Raw genomic sequence first — 16,735 nt, 5'->3', positions numbered from 1 at the left:
CAGGTGTGACGAAGGCAGTCTTGAGGCGATCGACGTCTACCAAGGGTACGTTCGAATACCCCGAGCGAAGATGACAGATACTCGGAGCCTTGTAAACAATCGAGAGCATCGTCAATCTGCAGCAAGAGTTATACGTGTTTTCAAGTGATCTTATTAAGGAGCCGGCAATCCAGGCAGAAGCGGATTGAACCATCATTTTTCTTTACTAGAGCCACTAGAGCGGCCCATGAACTATGTGACGGTCGGATGACGTCGCGTCATAACCTGTCATCGACTTGCTCTGCAATAACGCGCCGTTCTGTGGCGGAAACACGATATGGTTATTGGCGCAGCGGTGAATTAAAGCCAGTGTCGATGTGGTGACGAACGGTTGAGGTGCAGCCAAGTGCAGGCTGGGCAATGTCGAAAGAATTGCAGAAACGGCAGAGCAAATTCAGACGCTCGGAGCGTTGAAGAGGAGTGTATCCGCCGGCGATAAATGAACTGAACAGATTGTTAGCTGAGGAGTCAGAAAAGTTGAGGCACTCAGCGCACCGAAGTCGGGTGTAGGCGGCTCATTTCGCACGTTGAAACTCTGAGGAATCAATGGATCGCACGCATCCAAGACATTCACCGCGAAGCAGCTTGACTAGAAAAATGAATGGGGTTGGTGATAAAGAGGATGCTGGAGCCGGTCGCAACGGCGAGGGTCGCATAATGCAGAAGAGCTTCCCGAGTCGGAAAAAGGTTCGACAGCTCAACGAATACGACTTCGTCGAAAAGCTAGCTGCAGAGTACGGGTAGAAGAGCTAACGTCGCCGGAGGAATATCCACGTCTTCCATGATGACGAGTTTACTTCGACACTGATGGGTGTTGTTCATTAGCTCGTTATACAGCGGAAATAACTAGTTCAACACGTGCGCAGTCGAGTACGATGTTGTGACGAGAGAGGAAGTCCCATTCAAGTGTGATATCGTGAGAGCAAGATGCGAGGACGATGAATTCAACGATGTAGGTCGTCGGGTCGAAGCTCGTTGCTTCCACAATCCATCGTATCTCCGACCTAGCGTGACAACTTCGGCCACAGTGTGAGGGTACTTCAGGAGAAGCATCTGAAAGACGTCTCCATCGATGTCCTTCATTACGCGCTCAATTTTAGCAGCCTCATCATTGAAGCATCAACACGCTTGCACAGGTCGACGACGCCCTCGATATAAGTCGTTAATGTCTGACAAGGAAGTTGCCCCCGGGCGCGCGACCATTGTTCGGCGCGCAGCTTTCGGACGGTAGGGCGGCGGAGAACGTCCAAGAACGACGCTTTGAAAGCGGACACGGTCTGAAAGTCAGTTTCGCCGTCCTTGTACCACAAGTTTGCCACGTACGAGAGGTAAAAAACGATGCTGTTCAACTTCGGGGTATCATCCCATCTAGTGTACGTGCTCACCCTCTCGCACCATGTGGACCAGCGCTGTACGTCGTGGTCGCGCTCGTCTTTGCCGCTGAACACAGCGGGGTTTCTTTGGCGAAGGGCGCCGGACCAAAGGCTGGCTTATGATGGTGACGTCTACTGGGCGGCATCGGCTGATCAAGTGTAGCGTGCGGAACCACAATTCCAGGGGGCAGGCGTTGTGGAGGCCTGAGCACCTCCAGTACTTGAAAAGAGCGTCGTTGGACGTGAGCCGCGAATCCACAAAGGTCCGCAGCGAAGAGCACTGATTGGGGTAGAGCACTCTCTCGCAAACGGGGTTGGCGATCCTGATTGCGCTTCGGAGGTCCTCCTTCACTGCGTTACAACAGGGTGCATCTCAGAGCGCAGCTTTTCGGCGCCCGTTCCCGCGTTTAGCGTCGCCGTCGGCCTCGCCGTAACCAAGGTCATCATTCGCGCGCTCCTGCTGCCATCTGTCGCGCGAGGCGCGAGTCTTGCTCTCCCCTTGTCATCCAAAGCCGGACAGCGCGAAAGCACCGAGAGCGCATATCTTTTATGTTATCTCTTCTCAAGCTGGCATATTAAAGTGCGAAACAGCAACATGAGATCGACCCACGCAAGACGCCGCGTTTCTACCAGAAAGCTTGCTTCGAGCATAGCATTCGCCGCCAGCGTTTGCAGGAAAACATTGCGGTTACATGAGCCGCAGTTGCTGGGATGCGTGAGAAGCAGTGAGAGATGTTTGAATTCTATCGCGTTCCACTCTTTAAAAGGTGAAGCTTAAGCGTCCTCCTAAATTTTTTGCTTGTTTTCATCTTTTGCAGTGCTCATCTTCGCCACGTTCGTGCTGTCTGCTCCCGCGATTATAGGTACGGTGTACCTGATCGCGGAGCGGGCACTCACCGAATTGGGAGCCATGTACAGCGCGGTTCTTTGGATTTATTTGCCTGGTAAGACGCTCTCCGAACATGTCGAAAACAGGCCAGATCACTTCACTTTAGTGTTTTCTCGAACCCAGCTAATAACGGACAGATTTTCCTGCTATTAAAAATGGCCTGCGTATCAGCGGATCAAACCTTCGCTGGGTTGGTTGTGCACGTTTTCTTGCTTACGATCGTGTTCATAATGCGTTCTCCTAAGTTTACAACAAATTAACAACTTGTGCAACTTCGCACATCGTTAAAACCCGAATTCTTCTATGACAAACAATCGCGACTTTTTAGGTCTGTTTTTTATATACGGGATTTGTCTCCAACGGAGGAAATATGCAAGCAACGAATACAATTATTGGAAAGAATACTGCGCTTAGTAGCCAGTGATTTTGGTCTTTTCTTTAGGCTCGTTCTAATCGTCAGTATAACGAGAGAGTTATTCATGTTTGAGATTGGGTCGCCAACTCACACCGCACTTGCCTCCATATCTGCACATTAGCTTTGGAGCACGTCCACCGTTAGAAAAAAAAAAAGACAAAAAGCAATAAAATATATCTGAACGCTGCTTTCAGAGATATTTCAGATACAGTTCGTTCCCATAATGCCGCTGCCAGTGGCTCCATCACCCTGGCAGCAGTCGTACCGCGTTCTGTATCAAATGCCCCGCTTGGTATAAGGAGGAGGCTATTTCAGATCAGTATTGGTTAATAAGTTCCGTGCGTTTAATATAAAAAAAAATTGCGGAAGCTCCCTGTAAGGCAATTATCCACGATATGCGCACCGTCATATTCTGCTCCAGCCTACCTCTGCTGCTGTTCTGGAAAGAGTAATAGTTGTGTGTGCGTGCGGAATTAAAGACAATGTATGTACATATACACTTACGCTGTCTTGTATTTCACATTCCACATTTCATATACGTAAACTTTTTTTTTTGGCTCATGTGTGCGTCTTGTGCTTCTTCCTGGTGTTCCCTCTTGTACGTGTTTGGTGCCAGTACATTGAGCACGGGTCTATGGGTGCTCATGCATGACACGTAACTTAGTGTTTTGACATTGTGTATACCACTTAAGTGCACATAACCAATGACTCCTCCTTGTGCAGTGGTAGGCACGTAGTCGTCAGTGGAATACTTTAGTCTTAACAATTCATTCAGGCACTGCGGCAACCACCTGTTTGTGCGCTTTGATACGTTCACGTTGAAATCACCCACATCACTCACTACAGTCATGGCCGCTATCTTTTAAAACATGCATATGTCACAACTGCAGAAAGCGGTGTAGGTGAGAAAGAGCAAGAGAAAAAACGTTATTTTGATTGGGCAGGGAGAGGAGTGGATCCCTGTGGTGGCTGCCCTCAGTCCTGCAGGGCCCCAGCAGCGGTGGCAGCACTTTCGGCTCTGGCGATGAGCTTTTGCTGATCTTCCACTGCCGAGCTGGTCTGCATGATCTCCAACTGCTCGTGCGTTCCGTTTATTAGGTGAGCCGCTAAGGCAAAACGGCGAGTCACATTAATAGATAAGCAACAAATTTAGACAACGGATGAGTTTCCTAAAGTTTAACGACACTTAGTTATCTCTAAGTGGACGGATGCGAAAGCGTTGTGACCACGTCATCAGAAGCGTGGCGGCTTCCGGTAGAGCCATTGGCGGAGTCACGTTACTCGAGCAACCACATCAGGAGAAGCAGCGACGTCACGTGACCAGCTGTGTTCGCCTGAAAGTGCGCACAACGCAAGGTCGTGGGTTCGACTACCACCAAATGTCTCATATGTTCGAGTGCATTTAATCTACCTTAGTTGATTGTGCCTTAATTAGCTTCGCCTTAATGAACACTATAGGTCGTGGGTTCGGCTCCCAAGAAAAGTAATTGGTTGAAGTGCCTTAATTCGCATTAACACCAAAGGTCGAAAAACCGCAAGAATGGCAGCGAGTCGGGTAAGCTGGCTGCTGATCGTGGGAGAAAAAGCAATCGCGTCGTCAAAAGTAACAAAGACTGCTGGTCAAATTGTAGCCTCGCAGAAGAGTACATCATGCGCTCAAATGTCGCAGGAGCATTGCATAGGCCAAAGAGCATGACTTGGAATTGATATAAACCATCCGGCGTATTGAGGGCCGTCTTCTTGCGGCCCATTTCATGAATTGAAATCTGCCAGTAGCCGGATCAAGGATCGATGGACGAGAAGTATTTAGCTCCGTGCAAGCAGTCCAAGGCTTCGTCTATGCGTGGTAGTGGGTAGACGTGTTTTCGCGTGATTTTGTTTAAATGGCAATAATCGACGCAAAAACGCCAGGTACCATCTTTCTTTTTCACAAGGACGACAGGCGAGGCCAAAGGGTTGGCTGATGGCTCGATGACCCCATTGCGGAGCATTTTGTCCACTTATGATTGGATGACTCGACGTTCAGCATGCAATGCATGATAGGGACCCCGACTAATAGGATGTTTGTGTCCAGTGTTTATACGGTCGTGAACAACAGATGTTTGGCCTAAAGGCCTGTCACCGAAGTCAAAGATGTCACAGTACGATTCGAACAGTAGACGTATGTCCGTGGCCTGTGCAGATGTGAGGTCAGGTGCAATCATTTTCACTTAGTCATTCGTTAAGGAACCAGAGATGTGAGCTGAAATTGGCGCTAATAAACCGCCCTCGGCATTCAGACTCTCAATGTCAAATTCGGAACTACTAGAAACGCTGGTCAGGAACATGCTGGCCGGAATCACTTGAGGGCACGGGCTGAAATTCAGAAGCGGTAGAACGACGTCGTCCGTGACCAGCGTATGCGGAACAGCAAGGTTCCGGTTAAAAAGCACGTCGATGATGGGGCGCAACACATATTCACCGTCTGGCGGTCAAAGTGACGTAACTGCCTCGGGTGACAGACGCACATCGTGAAGTGAGCACAAGTGCGGTGAGGGGTGGCTCGGAGCACGGGCGAGTTGAGGCAGTTCTAACTGAAGGACGCCGGTCGCGCAGTCGATGAGAGCAGAATGAGTGGATAAAAAGTCCAATCCAAAGATAACGTCGTAAGGGCAGTTGTCGATTAAAGCAAAGTGAACAGAAGTAGGGTGGCGGGCTACAATTAAGCGTGTAGTACACATTCCAAGAACAACCAGCACGCCGCCGTCGGCCACATGAAGCACTCGGGCAGCTGCTGGGGTGAGGACCTTTTTTAAACGTGCATGTAGGCTAGCACTCGCCACTGATACGTGGACTCCAGTGTAGACGAGTGCTTGGACAGGTACGCCGTCTATTTTAACATCAATTGCACTTCTTTTTGTGGGCACAGACAGAGGATTTACTGCAGTAGTCGTCAATGCAGCACCACCTCCGAGGGCTGCATTTCCTAGTTTTCCGAAAGGGTGCGGCCAGAAGCCACAGGGGACGAAAGGCGACGTGGCTGCGGCGAACGGGAAGATGGGCGACGTATTGTCTGTGAACGAGACTGGCGTCCGCGCGGCGTCGGTGCGCGGTGGACCATGTGTTCCTAGCAGAGTTGTCGGCGCTGTTAGACTCGGCGGTGGGCGAAACATTGTGGGAATTTCCGTCAAAACCGCTCAGGTTGGTCGGCTTGCGAGGTGTTGAGGGCCACAAGTTGCGACAGTATCGGGCGACATGACCAATGAGGCGACAGCTGAAACATATCGGCTGGTCGTCCGTGGTTTTCCACTCGGTCGGGTTGCGATAACGCGGAGAGAAACATCTCACGATGGGGAGCGAAAGTAGAAGGGCGTTCGTTAGCTCTGGGTGTGGCGACAGCACAGAGACAATGTAAACCAATATTTTCAAGTTTCTAGCGAATGATGGCTTGTTCGAGGGGAACTGAAAAGTGGTAGCATCAGGGCTACGCGAACAGAAAGCTGTGGGTGCCATCGCGTCCAGTTCACGTCGAACGATTTGCACCACGTCCTCTCGCATGTTGCTGTACGGGTTGATCTTCACATGTCGACGTTGCGACAGGATTGGGAAGTCTGGCGAATAGTTGCACGACGCGTCGGATTTTGGCCTGGTAGAATGGTCGGCACTCTTTGATGATAGCATCAACTGTAGAGCAGCTTTTGCACGAGCAGATTAAATGCGTCGTCAGCAATGCCCTTAAGTACGTGCCTGACCTTCCCAGCTTCTGTTATGTTGTGTTGGCTTTTACAACAAAGTGCCAGCACGTCGTAGGCGTACGAGACCTAGGACTCCGGTGGGGATTGGGCACGGGAGGCCAGTTCCTGTTTTGAGGCAATGCTGCCGCCGGCTGGTTTGCCAAGCAACTCTGTCAACTTCTCTTTGCAACCGTCCCAGCTGGTTAGCTCCTCATCGTGGTTTTCGTAACACACCTCTGCCGTACCTCTTAGGTAGAACAACAGGTTATCTAGCCTGAGCGTAGGGTCCCATCTGTTGATTCCACTCACGCGTTCGCACATAACCACCCACTCTTCAACGTCGGAGCCATGGGTCCGGCAGAAAGTTCCAGGATCCTTGGGTTGCACGATCACAATCGAAGGTGACAGCGACATAGCTGGCGACAGTGACGTTGGAGGCGGCAACGACGTTGATCCCGAGTGCTCACCGTCATTCATGGTGAGGACGGTGATGCGATGTCCACTGCAGAGCTCCGTTTCCAGCCGTGGTACCCCGCACCTCCCTCCAATATGTTACGGGGTTGTAGGGAGTATAGAAAGACCGTATGTACAATGTATGTACAAGATGAGTCAGTGTAGTTAAGATGGCTGACCATTTATATATATATATATATATATATATATATATATATATATGAAGAGGAATTCTTCAGGCTACCTTTCAAGCGTAAAGAACTTGAGCGGTGCTACAAGGTAAACGTAAAAAGAACAAGTATTTAATTTCAACAGTTTCGTTTGGTGGACCGGTCTTCATCACGGTTTACGGGTTTGCAAAAAAATGGTGGGTCGGCCCTGGTAATGAAGACACCAGAGCGGGTTCCCGGTCGTTCTCAGATGCATCAAACCGAGAGGGACAGTTGTGACAGTGATTGACTTTCTCTCGGCGCTTTGGTAGATTTACAGCTGCCTTATTGGAAACTATGCAGGGCAAGAGGAAGGCGGAGTCCCATGTATGCAGAGCAAGGAGGTCAGTGTAAAAAGAGAAGAAAAATAAGAAGAAAAGGAAAAGAAAAAAACACACAGGAGGAGAGAGACCTAAGTCGGAGAGTGAAGGGGGTGGGTAGTAGCGGCAGCTAGGTTATATATATATATATATATATATATGCGAAACAAAACACAATTTAAGAGGCTCCATTTTTGTTAATAATGATATTAAACCTAAACGCACACGCCCACGCACGCACGCACGCACACATACAGACACACACATATATATATATATATATATATATATATATATATATATATATATATATATATATAGTTATGTGAGAAATGTGGAGATGAACTCACTGTAAATCACATTTTATTCTCGTGCACACAACTCGAACGGCTAAGGAAAAAAGATATTACTGTATTTATTTTACAATGAACGCATTTCCTTTCATCCCAGTCTACTTTTAGGAGATAACCCACTTGTAGGAACTTCATCTGTTTCTAGTTTTTTGAACCACGCAGCGATCCTAAACGAAATATAATATATCACAGAACTACTAATTCTAAAAATTCTTACCCAGTTTTTTTCACGCATCTTATGATGCTCCTCACCCATTTTCTCACTCCTGCGAAGAAGGCTGAGGTCTCCATTTGATTTGTTGGGCTCCTCAGAGTCCTTGTCCGGACAAGCACTTTCGCTGAGGATACCCAATTTTTGAAATATACTATACCATGTGTTTGGCGCATGATAGCCTGAGTTGCTTATGCGCCATAAAACCCAATACAATACAATATATATATATATATAGATAGGTGCCTCCAGCTAAAGTTAGCCGAGCCCATGAATGATAAATGGATTTAGATACATGGTGAAATATACGATTTTCAAACTCACGGTGTTAAGTCATCAGGCCCATGCCGACCGAACTCCTTAGGTCGACTGATTGTATCATGTGCCGTTCTTTCGAAATTTTTGTTTTTGTTGAACAGCTTGGCTAACATTGGCTGGGACACACCGAATATGTACAAACACATAAGCACACACACGCCCTCCCATCACCTGCCATGTAACCGACTTCACACACTGTCTTTTTTGCACTTTCACGCTCCTAATGCTAATGTATAAAAAAACTTGAGCAAGAGAATAAAAACACCTCGCACACGCTACGCATACGCCCCACTGCACTAAACGTATTGTGTATTTGCAGGTTTCGTACTGCTCTTCATCTACTCGATTGACGAAGATTGGTTGAAATACATGGCAGCCCTTTTCCCACCCTGGGCCCTGGTGTCTTGCGTCATCAAGATCTCGAACCAAGCCGCCACTGTAAAGCTGTGCGACCGACCGAGGCGGCTGCCGACACGGGCGCGTCGTCCGGATGCCGCGACCGCCACCCGACTGTCCTTTGCTAGACGCTCCATCTTCCCGAGTGGGAGAGGAGGTGATGCTCTCAAACACGTTGCAAACACGTGGCGCGTAGAGCGAAAAGGACAGGAAAAGAATATGGCTAAAGTTGCTCAGGTGCATTGTAACCTGCGAGGAAGGTACGGTGCGCAGGCATTCGGATTTTTCTCACGAAATTGCCAAGTCTACTTCCATGTACTAACGCAAAATCTTGATTTAGGGTAATAAGCGAGTCACTACAAAAATATAGAACAATCGCGTAAGAGAGATGTGAGGAATGAACGTCTGTATGGTGTTCTTTGTATGTGCTTGCGATTTTGATTTCCAGAGGTAGGAAATATTCGCTCGAACCAATATCTTACCTGATAAAATTGCTTCCACATTTCGGATCATTTCTATCCTCTGCCGACAAGCGTAGCGCTGAAACAAAATGGCACCCGCCGCGCACTATGCATTCGTTGCCCGCGTTTTTACTGCACTGTTGATTACTACGGTTACTATCACTGCAGCTATTGCTACTACTAGCACTGACGGCTGCCGCTACAATTACTAGCATTTATTCAGCCACTAATAATGTGATGCTGGTATTAAAACTGGTAATAGCAGCGACAACACCGTAACTATGGAGTACGCGATTGCAATTAGACGTAAGGTCGAGCTGAATTTTTTATTCTTGCACTGCAGTTTCAGCACTGCAACTACGATCGCTACACAATTAGAGTTAGCACTGCGCTCGCTACAATTGTAGTATGTCGCGGTTTTCTTCTTTTGGAAATGCTATCACGGCGGACGCAAAAAAAAAAAAAAAAAATCGGGAAGCGGTGCTGACGCCACTCTTCGCAAAGTCTGAGGACTGCATGCACACATGAAGCAAGTCTTCTGCCTCCTTTCTACCTGCATTTTCTTATCACGACGCTGAAGGCGCCTGCCGGGAGCATAGTGCCGTGTTGACCAAGGTTACCTCAGCTACAGTAAACAAGCAGCCGTGGCTATTTGCCCTCATAAACGAAGAAAACTGTGGCTGAGAAGGACACGTGACTTGCGCCATATTTTTGAACAATGCATCTGGGATTTTTAAAATCGGGAGGAAAGAAGACCGAGCTCGAGCGTGACATCGCCACGGCCAGCCTACACGAGCCAACTCTTGCTGAAGCCATTTACATCGCGTCTTAGAGTGCAGCTCCTAGGCGCCCCTTCCTGCGTTGAGCGTCGGCGTGCCTCGGCGTCCCTCGTAACCGAACGAACGGGCACAGCGAATGATGAGAGAGCGAACGCGGAGAGCAGCAGGTGATGAAAGACGCCGATAGCGAAGAGAGCGCGAGGAGGAGGGTGCAGCGGTACCACGAGGCGGAAAGAGGAGGAGAGGGGGCAATGACGGAAGCGTGAGAAGAAAAGTGTAGCGCCGCGCAAGACGGGCTCTGCGGCGACGATGGCTGCGAGATGGCGCCAGAGTAGCACGCGTCACACATACGGAGACAAAGCGCTGCATGAGGGGGGAGGTATGCGGTGGTTGCTGTGAATCGCGCTCACGCTTCACCCACGTGCTGCCTATCGCGATCTTCCGATTAGCGATGCAGTCGCGCCGTACTTCGCTCCACTTGTAACGTGCAGCACGAGACAAACTGACCGTGCCAGCCAATATATCGCGCAATGGTACCACGTATGAAGCTGCTCTCAAATTTCGCATTAAGGAGCATCGTAATCGTCTGTAAATTTTTTTCTCTTTCCTTCGTCTCCAAAAGTGGGTCCTCTATAAGACCCCTGAGCTTCGGCGGACTCGGTCTGGGTCGTTTGGTTACCCGTGTGTTTTAATTGACGTGCGCATGTTCTATTGATGCGCTAACTACAGCGCGCACATTTTCTTGATTCTTCCCTACATATGTGTGCAACTACGGCCATATTTAGAAATGGCCACATTCACTCTCCTCGTCTCGTGAATGCGGCCACCACTAGATGCCGCCCGGAACCATTTTGCCCTCTTCAACAGCACGCTCGCACCGTAGGGGGGTGGTGGGACACGACATATCGCGGCCTCGTTACGTCGGGAGCCTACTTCACTGGCTTTCAAAGGCGTTTTTCGCGTTAGGCTTCCTCCTAGTTTCTTTTCTACCTTTTATATTAACGGTAAGCCGCAGACAACCTGAAAATGCAGTGGGACATAAAAACACGACTGGCGACTAGGTTCAGGGCTGGTTCCACGCTAAAGCGCCGTTTAACAAATTCTCCAAGTGGTACCGCCGTCACCTTCCCCACAGGAACGGCCCCGGACGTAACTTGGACGCATGTCGCGTCGGAGGCACTTTCAGCTGCATGGTTCGCGTTTTCATGCAAGCGCAGCCAAAGAAGTGCCTTGTGTGTGACTCGCCGGGGGCAGGCTGCTTGAACAGCGGTTCCCGACGATTCAGCCCTGCATGCTTCGTGGGTGGTGAGCCTACTTCACGCGCACTCGTGTAGAAGCAACGACTTTTCAAGCGGTTCACATACATTGTGGTAGCGATGTGTAGTAGCGCTAGCTAACTGGTTTTATTCGGGACATCATTGCACTGGCGAGCGAGTTCATGCATTCCCGCTCTTCTGGCGCAGTCCGACCTGTACTTGCCCTTCCTATGCCGAGCGATCTAGATTGTGAGATGACTGAAGCGTCTGCCACCCGGCGCAAAGGTCTACGGGAGACAATCCCAACTGACGAATACCCGTTGCCAAAAGGCCTCTCTGAGAGGCGCACAAGTGCTCATTCGCGAAGCCCGAAGTGGCTTTGAGCTCAACGAAGACGTGCTCGAGAAGCGGCACACTTGCGTGCCTTTGGCGGAGCCCGCATCACTTCGGGCACAAATTGATGCCACGCCATCGCAACCACCCAGTGTCAAGTGCTCGATACTGCAACATGAACCCCGACCGCTATACGTCACATGCTGCTTGACTGTCCGGCACTCCAGGAAGCGCGTAACCACCATCGTGGCACCGGAAGAACTCTGAGGGAATAGACCCATCTGCCCGTGGGTTTAGCCAAGGCTTCACGACAATCGCTTTCGGACTTCGCCTTGGAGACTGGCGTGGCCGGCCGGATCTAGGCTTTCGTAGCTATTCGTCGCTGCCAGGGCCATTGACGTTCTTAAGAGCGTCCCGTCTTCGGCTCGCCGGGATCCAACCCGTCCACCTCGTCTTCATCCAGCGAATCTTCTAGCACTCCAGAGCAGGCCACAGTGTCTTTCCTTATGAATAAAGTTAATTCATTCATTCGAGGTACAGGTGTACGTACAGTGACCCACGCTAGAGCCATACTTAAGTCGGACTGCCACCATCGAGTCAGATATAGAGGCTGTCCGGCGCCAACGTAGGATAATACAGAGTAGCTCTGCGCCCCCTGTAACGATGGCGCCACCTGTGGCGGCGTGGTATTTCGCCACAAAGTGCAGCTCGCACACGGCGTTGGTAGCTCCCAGGGATGGATCCATGAAGGTGGAGATGCCGCTACTACAAGTGTGCGACGCCGTTGATCTTCACGGACTCCGAACAGCAAGAGCTTGCCGACAGGCGTTTGACTCTGCTGCATCTAGTTTGGCGGCTCGGCGCAACATAGCAGTTCCTTCGCCGATGTTTACTCATTGTTTCAAGCTACAGCCCTCTCTGCCTTGTTTCTAGTCAAATATAGGCGCGCATACGTCGTTGAGACAGCTCCGAGTAATGGAAGCAACACGCATCCTGCCTGCACTTGCCCATCGTTCAGTCTCGCGAAAAGTAGACAGCCTGGCAAAAAAAAAAAAAAAAAAAACAGTTTTAATCAGCACTGACGTGTTGTATGAAATGTAGTCGAGTAAGAATGACGAGAACAATGTTAGGAAAGGAGACGACAGTGGCTGGACTCGTTGCCTGTGCGCAGCCAACGCGATGTAGTAGTGAGGATAAGGCGACGGCAGCGCCGCCACAAATTTCGAGCGTTTTTTTCGCTCCACTCTCGGCGCTTGCCGAGGCATGCAATTTACTCACTCTCCTATTCTACAGCATAGTGTACCGCTGACCTAAAGAAAACGTATGCAGACACGCCAGCTAAGAACGCTCGCTTGTTTACGGAGCGCAGTTTCGCATACGAACTACTTTAAATGCCAGGATTCTTCGGGAAATATTTTTGAGCGCAGAAAAAGAGCGCAGATCCAGTGCTATTTGGGGGGGGGGGGGGGGGGGCGGTGCCTCAGTTGTCCTCAATTCTTCAGCGGTCAACGAGTCTAATCGGAGTGTAGCTTACAGTAATCACATTCTACCGCTACTAGCATGTGGCAAATATGGGTACGTGTACTGGGAGCTTGACATAAGTAAATTTAGAAGTTAAACACCGCGCAACTGCGCAAGAAGTGATGTTAGTCTTTACGTTAACATTTGCAAAGGCAATGACGTGGATTAGAGAGCAAACTTGGTTGGTCAATGTTGTAATCAACATCAGGTTGAGGAAATATATTGTTGCCGTTTTAGAGATTTTGTCGCCAGGCATGCGGACAATTTTTTTACTGTTAGCGATAAAACTTTTCACGTAGCTACATGCGACTACTTTAGGCAGATGACGGGAAAACGTGGGGAAGGGCTTCCTAGACCACACTTCAGTATTCGAACCCTGCGAGTAGGTGGCTCGAAATGACTACGACGCATGTGCGCGCTGTTAATGATACAGCAATGGCGACTTTACGTCACAGACGAGATACGGCACGGTTATTTGTCACCGAGAAGATAGGCTCACGTTTTTATTATTATTGTCCGCACAACCGTTTAGAGTCGATCTTATAATGCTGCAGGTGCTGCAATTTTTCTGAACACGATCAATTGGTGGACGTTTACAACTGCAGCAGTAAATTTCATTATCAACACTTAACCCGATAAATCTGATGGGGATAGAGCTGTACGAGGCAAAAGCTGCATAATAAGAGAGATAAGGTATTTTTTTTTCCTGCAGAGGTTTGATAAGACGGTGCAGGTTGAAGCGGCTACGCCCGTTCATGCAACGCTAGTACAAACCTTGACACTGCTTCTGTTTATTGGGGATTTCCACAAATCGCTGTTGCATGGAGCTTTCATGTGGAACAAGGAGCGACCATGCAGTAAATGACTTGAATAATAAATTAGTAATAGCCATTGCTGTGTCGACATAACTAAACGCGCGACACCGGATTTAGTTCTTTCTTCGTGAGTGTCGTTGACTAGAAAATTTGCAGGCATAACATAGAGGGAATGGCTTTTCCTTTCTGGACAAACAAGCGTGTTCACTTTATTTTGAGCCATGCTAGGAGGAGGAGATTTGTCATGTTAGAATGTGAAGGTAAACCCAGAATTTCCGCAGTCATCATTGATGGTTATGTAATAAGTTTAGTAAATAAAAGCCCTCTGCAGGCTGCTAGCAAACTCTGTTACTTCATCATCGGCATGTACCGTATGTCCCAGCTAACGTTAGCCAAGCTGTTCAAGGAAATGAAAAACGCTGTGCAAGATGTGACTTTAACATCTAAGGTGTTGAGTCGTCAGGCCTGCGACAACCGAAAACCGTATGTCTTAAAATCGTACCTCGCAGCATGTTTTTTAAATTTCTTTTGAACAGATTGGCTAACGTAAGCCGGGACACCGTATATATTGCTACGGAATAGTATTTCCAATTACGAAGAAGCGAGCAGTCAGAAGACGACGACGACGATTGGAAGCTAGCGCGGGCTGTTGCCTCTTGGCCAAGCGCGGCGTCATCATCATCATCATCAGCCTGGTTACGCCCACTGCAGGGCAAAGGCCTCTCCCATACTTCTCCAACTGCCCCGGTCATGTGCTAATTGTGGCCATGTTGACCCTCCAAACTTCCTAATCTCATCTGCCCACCTAACTTTCTGTCGCCCCCTGCTACGCTTCCCTTCCCTCGGAATCCAGTCCGTAACCCTTAATGACCATCGGTTATCTTCCCTCCTCATTACATGTCCTGCCCATGCCCATTTCTTTTTCTTGATTTCAACTAAGATGTCATTAACGCGCGTTTGTTCCCTCACCCAATCTGCTCTTTTCTTATCCCTTAATGTTACACCTATCATTCTTCTTTCCATAGCCCGTTGCGTCGTCCTCAATTTAAGTAGAACCCTTTTCGTAAGCCTCCAGGTTTCTGCCCCGTACGTGAGTACTGGTAAGACACAGCTGTTATAAACTTTTCTCTTGAGGGATAATGGCAACCTGCTGTTCATGATCTCAGAATGCCTGCCAAACGCACCCCAGCCCATTCTTATTCTTCTGATTATTTCACTCTCATGATCCGGATCAGCAGTCACTACCTGTCCTAAGTAGATGTATTCCCTTACCACTTCCAGTGCCTCGCTACCTATCGTAAACTGCTGTTCCCTTCCGAGACTGTTAAACATTACTTTAGTTTTCTGCAGATTAATTTTTAGTCCCACCCTTCTGCTCTGCCTCTCCAGGTCAGTGAGCATGCATTGCAGTTGGTCCCCTGAGTTACTAAGCAAGGCAATATCATCAGCGAAGCGCAAGTTACTAAGGTATTCTCCATTTACTCTTATCCCCAATTCTTCCCAATCCAGGTCTCTGAATACCTCCTGTAAACATGCTGTGAATAGCATTGGAGAGATCGTATCTCCCTGCCTGACGCCTTTCTTTATAGGGATTTTGTTGCTTTCTTTATGGAGGACTACAGTGGCTGTGGAGCCGCTATAGATATCTTTCAGTATTTTTACGTACGGCTCGTCTACACCCTGATTCCGCAATGCCTCCATGACTGCTGAGGTTTCGACTGAATCAAACGCTTTCTCATAATCAATGAAAGCTACATATAGTGGTTGGTTATATTCCGCACATTTCTCTATCACCTGATTGATAGTGTGAATATGATCTATTGTTGAGTAGCCTTTACGGAATCCTGCCTGGTCCTTTGGTTGACGGAAGTCTAAGGTGTTCCTGATTCTATTTGCAATTACCTTAGTAAATACTTTGTAGGCAACGGACAGTAAGCTGATCGGTCTATAATTTTTCAAGTCTTTGGCATCCCCTTTCTTATGGATTAGGATTATGTTAGCGTTCTTCCAAGATTCCGGTACGCTCGAGGTCATGAGGCATTGTGTATACAGGGTGGCCAGTTTTTCTAGAACAATCTGCCCACCATCCTTCAACAAATCTGCTGTTACCTGATCCTCCCCAGCTGCCTTCCCCCTTTGCATAGCTCCCAAGGCTTTCCTTACTTCTTCCGGCGTTACTTGTGGGATTTCGAATTCCTCTAGACTATTCTCTCTGCTATTATCATCGTGGGTTCCACTCGTACTGTATAAATCTCTATAGAACTCCTCAGCCACCTGAACTATCTCATCCATATTAGTAATGATATTGCCGGCTTTGTCTCTTAACGCATACATCTGATTCTTGCCAATTCCTAGTTTCTTCTTCACTGCTTTTAGGCTTCCTCCGTTCCTGAGAGCATGTTCAATTCTATCCATATTATACTTCCTTATGTCAGCTGTCTTACGCTTGTTGATTAACTTCGAAAGTTCTGCCAGTTCTATTCTGGCTGTAGGGTTAGAGGCTTTCATACATTGGCGTTTCTTGATCAGATCTTTCGTCTCCTGCGACAGCTTACTGGTATCCTGTCTAACAGAGTTACCGCCGACTTCTATTGCACACTCCTTAATGATGCCCACAAGATTGTCGTTCATTGCTTCAACACTAAGGTCCTCTTCTTGAGTTAAAGCCGAATACCTGTTCTGTAGCTTGATCTGGAAGTCCTCTATTTTCCCTCTTACCGCTAACTCATTGATTGGCTTCTTATGTACCAGTTTCTTCCGTTCCCTCCTCAAGTCTAGGCTAATTCGAGTTCTTACCATCCTGTGGTCACTGCAGCGCACCTTACCGAGCACGTCCACATCTTGTATGATGCCAGGGTTAGCGCAGAGTATGAAGTCTATT

General features: G+C 48.6%; 1 protein-coding gene across 1 annotated transcript in view; it reads left to right on the top strand.

Moving 5' to 3' along the window:
- LOC126529089 (phospholipid-transporting ATPase ABCA3-like) overlaps positions 1 to 9,046 on the top strand; it is a 33,558-nt gene extending 24,512 nt beyond the window's left edge. Inside the window, exons 12-13 of the mRNA XM_055069843.2 lie at positions 2,231 to 2,356; positions 8,613 to 9,046. Of these exons, the coding sequence (XP_054925818.1) occupies positions 2,231 to 2,356; positions 8,613 to 9,034 (548 nt within the window). The 3' untranslated portion in view covers positions 9,035 to 9,046. The remainder of the gene's footprint in view (positions 1 to 2,230; positions 2,357 to 8,612) is intronic.
- Positions 9,047 to 16,735: the final 7,689 nt, after the last annotated feature.

This window comes from Dermacentor andersoni, chromosome 8, assembly GCF_023375885.2.
Source record: "Dermacentor andersoni chromosome 8, qqDerAnde1_hic_scaffold, whole genome shotgun sequence".
Taxonomy (NCBI): domain Eukaryota; kingdom Metazoa; phylum Arthropoda; class Arachnida; order Ixodida; family Ixodidae; genus Dermacentor; species Dermacentor andersoni.
Note: the sequence above shows the minus strand (reverse complement) of the source record. Positions and strands in the feature narration are given on the sequence as shown.